We start from the raw sequence: 10,013 nt of genomic DNA, 5'->3' as shown, positions 1-10,013 counted from the left end.
GGTGTACTGTAAAACTAGTCGAATTGGACGCAAGGGCCCGGCGTAAGTACACAGCCCTGACTTATACATCTGAATCCAGTATCGTGGGCTAATGGGAGTCTTATACCCTACCCGAGGACAGCAACATACGCATTGCCGACCTTTCCAAGATGTTTCAAGACGCCGTACTTGTGACTCGCACCTTGGATGTTCCGTAAATCTGGATCAGATCGCTATGCATCCCTAGCAATCCGCGAGAATGGACAACGGATTCTGAGCAAGCAGTTTCCGTCAACGCAAATGTCTATCTAACTATCTGGTTAACGGAGGCAACCACCCCTTCGGGTAAGCTCACAGCTCTCTCCAACGTGGCAAGTGCCTTTCAACGCATGCTAGATGACAAGTTGTGGGATACTGGAGGAAGTCTTTTATAGAGTCGTTGTGCTGGCATTCCCTGAAATGTTAACTGGCACTGAGAGCACTGCCCCGTCGTGGTCCTGGGCGTCGTTCGACTGCATGCCTGGTGTGGGATTCAAAGCTAAATCAATCCACTTTACAGCCACCGCTTTCACACTCAGGTCAACTTGCTGGATGATGCCAAGCCATTCGGCGGCGTGACCGCAGCGTCGATAGAGCTTCAGGTTCCGCTAGTACCCCTGAGGCTGTTCTAGGAACGAAAGGCCGTACCAGGCATTTGTGTGCGAACTGACTACGGGAATGAAGATGGCTTCTACGGTGCCTTCGACACAATCTACAGGTGCTTCCCAGCATCTGCAGAAAGCTTGCGTGATGTAAAGCCACTTGCTCTGATTCCGGCAAAGACGCAAATCGAAGAGTGCTCAACTGGAGGCTGCGATATAGAAGGCTGCTGCCACGGCCTCATTTTCACACACGGTGACGCCTCAGGACACCGGGTGAAGCACCTTGGCTTTATTGTGTCCATTTGGATTGTTTTGGGTACGACGAGCCATCGAACTTGCGCAAAAATGTTAGCCTGATGTAGGTACTACGGAAATCGTCTGACCACCATGGCTTGAGGTCTATTGATCGCTTGAGGGACTATGTTTCTGAAATCATAGAGAATACATCAAAGAGCCTGAGTCTAGTTTCCAAAGGCTTAGTAAGTATCAGCAGATCCCCTGCAATTATACAAAATTGATGACAAGATGAAAGCTGTTGATCCACCCTTGTGAAAGCAGTCGCGTTACTGTCTGTAGCCCTCCAGAGCCAGCCTGTGCCAACGTGACAGCTGCGGTGGCCCAGTGCGAGACTGGACGGCATTTACAAGATTCTCGGCTTTCTGAACGTGTACGTGGAGAAACTGTTTGTATTTATCGATGCGCTGGATGAGTGCAATGACGCCGAGAACTTGTTGGCCGCTTGCGAAAGGTTGCCTTTGATCACAGTGCTCCTTTTTATTGGACGGCAGTGCACCACCCAGATGATACGAAGGCGACTTCCCTCCTGGATATACCAATTCATGGAAATTCAGAATGATGACATAGTTGGCGTTATCTCGGCGCGTATTATGACAAGGGTTCAATATAGAAGGCTTGAAGCAAATAGGCTTAACTTAATAATAATCTCAAAGGGTCTCTAAAGGTTTTAATTATTAAGAAGAGAAAAAAAAGTAATTACTTTATATATATAAAAGAAATACCTAGGCTTAAAGCTCTTACCTAGATATATATTTAAGCTGTATAACTAATAAATCTTATATTAGTAAAGCTCTTTTGTTATATATGTAGGCTTTACAATTTGTTGGGCCTTTTCCGTGTAATATGTATTGAGGAGAACACCGTGCCATAACCTTCTACAGTGGCAGCACCATACCAGCTTTTTTATACGGTACCAAGGTCTCGCAGTAGCCCACCACTAATATATTACCTAGTAGCTAAGTAAGCGGTCATGCCTGGATATACTTTAGGGTGACAGCCTAAGGCACTAATCCAGATCGCCTCGGCATCTTAACCCTATATACTATAAATCATGACTTGGAAGCCACCAGCGCAGGCTGTGATTTCAGATATTACCACAGTCTCTAGAAACTGTACATAATTCGAGTTAATTATTAGCAACAAATAGCATGGGCTGGCATAAAATATTAGAGTTTGGCATGCAACTATACTTGCCCATGTAAATATTAAGCAATTATACTTTGTTAAAAAATAAAATTCTTAATAAAGTTAATTATTTAGGCAACTATGCGGGCAACTTAAACTCTCAGGTTTAACTTTTCTATGAACTTAAATTAAGTAGGTATATTCAAGCACTAATACTATTATATAATAACAAACTTAAACGTGGAAAGAAGAGGGCTATTTAGACTTTACACAGGAATGGGATACCTTAGTAGACGATATTGCAGAAAACTTTAAGTGACAGTAACACCATTACAGTACCGCCTTCAAGCTACACTAAAGTAGCTTTTCATTCCTAGACATTCCTGTGAAAAGGCTATAACTAACCCTAAATAATATTTCCTTTTTATTACCTTGAATTAAATTACTCCTTTTATTGTGTTAAGGTTGAATACGTATTTATTTGTTGGCACAAATTCATGTGAGAAAGAGAAACGATGATTCATGGTATTTTGTGGAAACTTAATTTCTCTGTGCAGGCGCAACGCCGGTTTTGGATGTACTCAGCTACATCTGGAGAAGCCACAGCCACGAAGCACAGGAATGGCAAACATACGCTGACTGATGCTCATGGCCAGCGTACTTAAGTATATAAACAGGTCGAATTCGCTCTTATTCTCCTCTCAGCAATGCCACAACAAACGCTTTATTGGTCGTCTTTAACCAAACCATACATCCACGTTTGACGCCTAGCCAGAACTCCCGTCCCAGTTTTCAGAAATTTGCAATCAATCCCGACTCAAGCATGAAGGGCTACGCCATCATCTTGCTCATTCAAGCACTTACGGCTTGTACTTTGGGTAGGTACAATTCCCCCACAACTCCCAAAACCTTGGCCTGTTCCACCAAAACCATGCCAACTTTTCATAACTAATTTTTGGGTCTTTATTTGTTTTAGCCTGTGACTGCGATTATCACCCCGGTGGCTGCACCATCAGCAAGGCTCCCCGGGCGGGATGGAAATGCAAGTGCAGATACAAGGGGGCCTGGACCTGTGACGGCCTCGAGATCCAGTGTGATTCTACGGAATCTTGTCCCGTCGACTGCTTCAGCCGGGCTTGCTGCCTGGAGGGCGGTGGAGATTGTGGAGGCTATTAGCCTTCACAAGATCACATGCATTCAATGTTGTCAAAATCAGGTCGCTCGTTATTTAAGCATAATGCTGCCTCTGTCAAGAATACGCAAGCATTACTGCCTAGGTGGCAACTTACCACTAGCAAGTGGCAGGTGGTAACAGGAAATCGTAATACTGCTGCTTACCTAGCAGTATCTTAATAAAGTATTTAATTTAGTATAATTACGCTCTTTTAGATAGGAAATCAAGAGTCTCTCGTTCAAGCTAAACTATTAGTGCAATGGATATGTTATATGCTTGTTGGCTCGCAACGCCACCAAAGCTGCCCTGCAGCCTTGGTCCAACACTCTGCGAGTCGAAATGGCTCCCTTGGAGTGAGTTGTTCAAGCTGCGACTATGCTAAAACCATGTTTATATTAATTTTACCTATACTTGATAATCTCAGCGTCAAGGTGCTCACGGTAATAGGCACACTTGGTCGCTTTGTGTACAAAGACTGATGTTGAAACACAAGATTATATCCGGGGAGATTGGCACAAATATTCTCCAGAGAGACAGAGAGCGAAAGGTTCTATCGGGTGAGTACTGTCCTTGAATTCTTGACCACCCGCCCTAATCTAAGGAGCTAAAGAGGCCCCCGCTATGAGGACCTTCTGTCATAGTTGCAAGTGAGTGTATGAGTAACACAACAAGTTCGAACCATCGAGTTTTGGCAACTCCCGCTTGAATTATCAGAGGTCCAGGAGTATTTCGTACATCAAAAATAGGCAGGCCTGTTTTTTCCAATTCCTACATGCTGACTAGTTGCCTTGTGAATTTAACAAGCTTAATAAATACTTACACGCTGTCGCGCAAGGGGATACAACAATAACCAACATTGAAACTGCTCCTTGGCCGCCCACGAGTAATAGCTGAATACCGTCCGCTTTACAGCTCCGTGTTCCGGACCGGAAATAGTCTTCTCAAGGGCTAGATAGACCAAAGAACTCTACATACAGTCTTCCCCCTGAATTATTCTTCATGCGTGAACTGATAGGGTAGCTGTTAGCAGGGGGCAGTGCATTAACTGTCTTGTGACCTGTATATTTTAGGAAATCGGGCATTAGGAGAAATTATAGGAATTATAAAGAAACCTCGACTTATTAAGAAATATTACGTAATTACAGGTACTTAGAGGTTCCATATGAAGCCTTTTTTGATTGGTTATTAGCCCCCCTGCCAGGCCACGCATAAAGAATAATTCAATTGAGGCTGGTTGGACTGTCCATGCCAACGTGGCGAGAGCCTTGTGCCCTCGGTGTCGTGGCCCTAGCCGCCTGGCCGTTTAAGCGCGGCAACCGTCGTGGCAATACATCCAGAGAAGCAGTCCAGTAGGTCTTTTATTTACATGCCCAGGCTCGGTGAAACGTGTAATGACTCTGCCCTCGTACGATGGAGCGTAAAAAGTTCCAAGGGGCCTAGATTACTAGTCAAGCTATTCTTCTCGGCGACACCAGCAGCGATATCACGTCAGATAATTTCATGCAAAGAACACATGGTCCAGAAGTATGCCCAGGGGTCTTTTATCATCGTGAAAAAAACCCTTTTTTTTCACGAAAAAACCCATTGTTTCACAAGAATTGACACTGCATACGACTTTGGCTGCTCTGAATAAAGGGGTCATTGGAAAAATATGACTGCGATGAGCTTTCTGACGCGCCACTGGAGATGGAATGAATTCAATGTTGTCGGTCTTTCTACGACCATGTGTGCACAGACGCCACGGCATGATGGTCAACTAGTCAATATCAATTAAACATTGAATCTTAAATCATGCATTGCGTCAAGGGACCGCCACTCACACCTTTCTGGAATAGTAAACATTAGCACATCACTTATACGCTAACAAAACCCTCACGAGTCATTCTCAATGCACCGAGTGCCTCCAGAGTCCACAGTATCCCATTAATGAGTGCCCGCAAGTTGGCAGGTCCAGACATTGAAAATAGCATCGCCACGGCAGAAGTGCCCCAGTCACAGCGCTCTCACTAGCCTGTAGCCCCAAATGTCACTATTCATGTTGGCATGTATGGTCAAAGCGTGTATTAGCTGGCTGGCCATCATCGTTGATGTTCATGTTCATCCGGGCACCTTGCCAACTCCCACAGCAGCCGTGAGAGCTATTTGCAGCACATGCATTCTTACCACAATCACATACACGTGTACACCTCACTGGCAGTAAAGGATCATGGCTTATAATCGCAGTATATGAATTTCAACCCCTGCCTACAGGCGCCACGTCCACCCAGGCCCTATGTAGGTACAATGCCAGCTAGCCCAACCGGAGAAACACCGCTTGCCCGAATTCAATACAACAGCAAAGTCTATCCAAATCAAGATGTAGAATACAAAAAGATGCTGCGTTGCGCTTAGACGTTATCGACCAGGGGGCTCACGCCCTGGGCAGTGCCGATGCGGTCCTCGTACCAGAAGCGGAGGCGCTCGACGCGGGCGCGGTCCTCCATCCAGGTGTTAAAGGCAAAGACGTCGGTGTTCTGCATCTCGGTGACCTTGGGGAAGCCAGCGGGGGCCGGGACGTCGCCGCGGACGCTCCAGCCGTACTCCTTCTGGAACTCGGGGGTGAGCATGAAGGCGGCCAGCAGCTTGGCGCCCTCGGGGTGCGGCGCGTTCTTGAGGATGCCGCCCCTCTGGCCCCAGGAGACGAACTGCGCGTCGTTGGGGAACGCGGTGCGGATGTTGGTCACGTTGGCGAAGCCGACGGCCGTGGTGAAGGTCGCCGCCAGGGGGCTGTCCTCCTTGGCGATGAGGGTGAAGGGCGTGGCCGTGCCGCGGACCCAGGTGGGATTCTGCGCGAGCAGCTTGTCGAGCCAGGCATTGCCCTTTTTCTGCAGGCTAAAGGGGCGAAAAAAAAAACACATGGTTAGCCGACATGGTCCGGTGTAGGCCGGCATGGAGTGACTTACATCAGGTCAAAGGCAAAGAGGACTGCGTCGTCGTCGTTGGGATACGTCAGGACCAACTTGTCCTTGTACTCGGGCTTGAGGAACTCGTCAAAGTTGTTGAAGTTGGCATTGGGAAGCTTCTTGGTGTTCCAGGCGTTCTGCCAGAACAGCACCTCGAGGGCGTACCACGAGGCGGTCGACTTGTCCTTGAACTCTGGGAGGATTTGGTCGTATCCCAATGGCGCGTAGTCCAGCAGAACACCCTCCTTGGCCCAGCGAGGGAAATCGTGGACGGTCTGCAGGTAGACGCTGTCGACCTGGCTAGGCGCCTTGGCGGCCACTTGCTGGTCAATTCTGCCGTCGTGGTACTTGGAGAGATCGACAGTGATGTTGAGCTTCATGTCGGGGAATCGCTTCTCAAAGGCATCCTTGATAAAGTCCATCTGGTTGACCTCGTCGCCGCCGTGCCAGAGGACGACCTGGCCACCCTCGGCCACGGCAGCCTTGTAGATCTCGTCGATTGTGCGGGATTCGACGGCGGACTGGGCGCCGGCACCGGAGCCGGCGCCGCCGGCCTTGCTCGCGCCGTCAACGCATGCGGCGAGGGCCGAGCTCAGCAGGAGCGGTGAAGCGAGTACGGGGCGCATGCTGGGAGTCGAGACGTAAAGAGTGAGTATATGGTTAACAACAGTGGGAAAATGAAGGTGTGAAGTTGGTAGTCCTGTTGAGTGGTGAGGATTCGGGACTGGTGGTGAATGGGGGGCTGCAGGTCATCTTTATATATTTCACACTCGGCGATTCAACGTCCTGGGTGGCATTGACTCATCCAAAACGCTTTGAGAAGGAAACAACAAACCGCCATAATCGCGGCATATGCTACCGGCGGAGTGGCCGGCCTCAGCATCTATTACGCGGACGGGGTGCGCAGCCTCTCTTGGCTCCGTCTTGGAGTCTCTTGGAGTCTCGGAGAGTCCCCGACTCCCTGGGATTCCTGGGATGCATGGTAAACCCCGGCAGACTGCCGTCTTTGGCCCTATCGAAAAATAAGCTCATCCTCGAGTGCATATACTATATGTCAGCATCAAGTTGGTGGAACCGCGCGCGACCAGGTTCAACCGCCACGATGATGTGCTGCCGGGACGCTATAGTCTTAGTTTTAGACGCCACTTGGGCCTAGGCGACATTGGAGGATGGCAGTCATGCATAGCTCAGCCAACAGGGTCTTGATGCTGTCCTGGTTTCACATTGGCGACTCTCTATGCTGTAAGCCTGTGCCTGTGCAGGCGGCTAAGATGGGCGAATCAGTTTTGGCGGCATCGTCCCGTCAATGATGGCCGTGCCACGTTTGTACATGTTGGAGGATCAGCACAACTTCTGGAAGAGAAGAAAGAAAAACATTGAATGCCAAGTGAGCTGAAGTGCCCTGTCATGTCTCCTGTTGGCCCGAGACAGCGTCACAGCGGCCTGTGCCAGCCCCGTATCGGAGAGTTGAAAACTGGACATGGAACATTGAAGCTTCAAAGGTCCGGCCTGACTCGATCATGTGAGTCGTGACTGATGTCAACTGCCCACTGCCCACTGCCACCGCCCAGTGTCGCAGCCCCAAGGCAAGTGCTCCTCCAAGATGGAGCATTCAATGTTGAAGCCATCCATGATTCCTCAGTCAACTCACCACAACCAGCTGGCCAGGTCGCGCCGGCTGAGCGTCCATTGATGTCGCATCTTGGCCCGGCCTCCACAGCAATGCGCGCGGCTCATGAATAATCCCGGGGAACTATTAACGGGGGCCCTGAAAGTACATTTGGAGTCCATTGCCAGATGGAGCCTTGACAAACGCCTCCGCTCTGGGTCCACCGCCGCGTCATGCAGACCTCTTTGGGCAACGCCCCGTGGATTCCAGATGCCCAGCTCGGCTCTTGTGGGATACCTGGCGGTCGCCGCCAAGCTTATCTGATCTCGGCCATCTTGGTCTCGAGGCGAAGTGGACGGGGGCAGCGAGGAGCCGAATGAATCGCGACTTGGCTCTGCGCAGTGGCTCCACATTTTGCCACATGAATCGTTGTGCCACAACATGGCTCTGGGATATGTCGGCTTTGGCGCCACTGCCGTCATATTTCCGATCTCATTTCCCCCTTTGCGCACTTGGCTACTCCGTACTTTTCTGCAACACACGGCAGGCGCGACGAGTAAGTGTCTGGTCCGGTCTGGTCCCGTCCGGTTTGAACAAAGAGCCCGCATGCGTGCAGGTATCAAAGACTGCTTTGAATTGATACTTGCTCGAATCAACACTGCGCAGTCAACATTGACATGGAGCCTTTTGCCTACATTCGAGGTCCATCCATGGCTGCCGCCCGTACGGCCTGACAAGGAAGATCTCCCAGGGGTCTGGTGCGAATAGGTCGTATTGTCAACGAGTTGACTCTCTGCGGCGTTGCATCAATGGTGCACTGGGCTTTTGCGGGGGATGCGAATCCCTGTGGTACTCTGTAGGGGCACGTATATTACCAGACATGTCACGCCGTACAATCCAACCCAGGGAGGGTTACATACGGGAATTTTTACGCTAATAAAAATGATCTCCTTTTATATACAGTAGTGGTTATGGATGATGATTGTATAAACTAAACAGCAAGGGAGGAGTTCGTGACTTGTATTCACATAAGATGATTTATTTTTGTTAGGTCTTCAGGTCCAGTACCTTCTCCCCCCACACCAGTTGACGCATGTCTCTACAATCACGGGACCTCTCATGGGCTGTAACCCCTTGTCATGTCATTGTACTTACATGTATCTGACTACATATGTACACCTTCGGCCTGAATTGTAGGCGGTTCTATGCATGTCCCGACCCCCCACTGCATTTGTCTCCAGCCACAATCTCCTAGGTTTCTGTGCCCCAGCTGCTGCTGGCGCTCTTGGTCGTCGTGAAATTGCAGTCACGCTTTGTGCGCCCTCTTGTCGTAAGCTCCTATCCACTTACATGGCACAGCATGCCATGAGAGGATTATCTGCATGTGCCAGGCAAGCTCCCACATAGTAGTTAATAGTCCTCTATTCACAGGCCTCGTCACCACAGCACGCAATCGTGCAAAGAAGCGAGCCCATTACAAAGCAATCCACCCGTGTTTCATTCTAGTGCCCTGAAATATTCCATTGTGCTTTGGGCTAGGAGTATCGTCTGATGTTCGACTCGGAGCAAAATTGTCCATCAGTAAGCGCCGACTTTGTCTCGATATCGAGTGATGTCTGGTGCTGATCGACACATTGCCGCGCTCCGTCATCCATGTCCACTGAAAACGCTGTACAGTATCGCACTCGAACAGCAATGAGTGTTCTTGTCCTGTCTGCCATAATTCGGCATTAAAAATCACTATTCAGCCCATTATGCCGAGTCGAAGCCCCATCCTTGGGGTCGTTTCAATGCATGGCCTCGTCCCTGCTTCGAAGCAGCTGTGACGAAAATGCCGCTGTCAATCCTCTAATAGCCACGACCCACGGCGTTTCATTTTTCTCTCCAAACCACATTTTTTTCTGGAAATTCCTCACCAAAATTCATCCTTCGCTTCGCACATGACATGCAGAGACGGGCGGGAGCGCATCTGCGGGCTTTCCGTCAAACCTGCCAGGTCTTGTGTCAGAGTGGTTATCACTGAGTCATGAAGCAAAGGGGTCCAGCAAAAGGGGCTCATAGCCGAGTATTTCCGATGCCCAGCCTATATTTCATTGTGCACGTCTCGTCTCTCTCGCTATATTTGTCCTCCAACATGTTATCCCCGGAATCATCTGCGGCAATTCCGGCGAAGCTGTAGAGTGGCTACATAGCCCGATGAGTCAACGACCTCGGCCGCTGAGCTGCCTCGCGGCATAGGCCTCAAT

At 49.5% G+C, this 10,013-nt stretch overlaps 1 protein-coding gene across 1 annotated transcript; it reads right to left on the bottom strand.

Moving 5' to 3' along the window:
• Window positions 1-5,603: 5,603 nt before the first annotated feature.
• Window positions 5,604-6,784, bottom strand: G6M90_00g070630 (uncharacterized protein; the record flags this gene model as incomplete). Its single annotated transcript, XM_014685129.1, has 2 exons — window positions 5,604-6,087; window positions 6,159-6,784. 2 exons carry the CDS (start codon window positions 6,782-6,784, stop codon window positions 5,604-5,606), a joined length of 1,110 nt encoding a protein of 369 aa, XP_014540615.1.
• Between the last annotated feature and the right edge of the window lie 3,229 nt (window positions 6,785-10,013).

The sequence above is a fragment of the Metarhizium brunneum genome, chromosome 4, assembly GCF_013426205.1.
Source record: "Metarhizium brunneum chromosome 4, complete sequence".
NCBI classification, from domain to species: domain Eukaryota; kingdom Fungi; phylum Ascomycota; class Sordariomycetes; order Hypocreales; family Clavicipitaceae; genus Metarhizium; species Metarhizium brunneum.
This window is presented reverse-complemented; position numbering and strand designations above follow the sequence as displayed.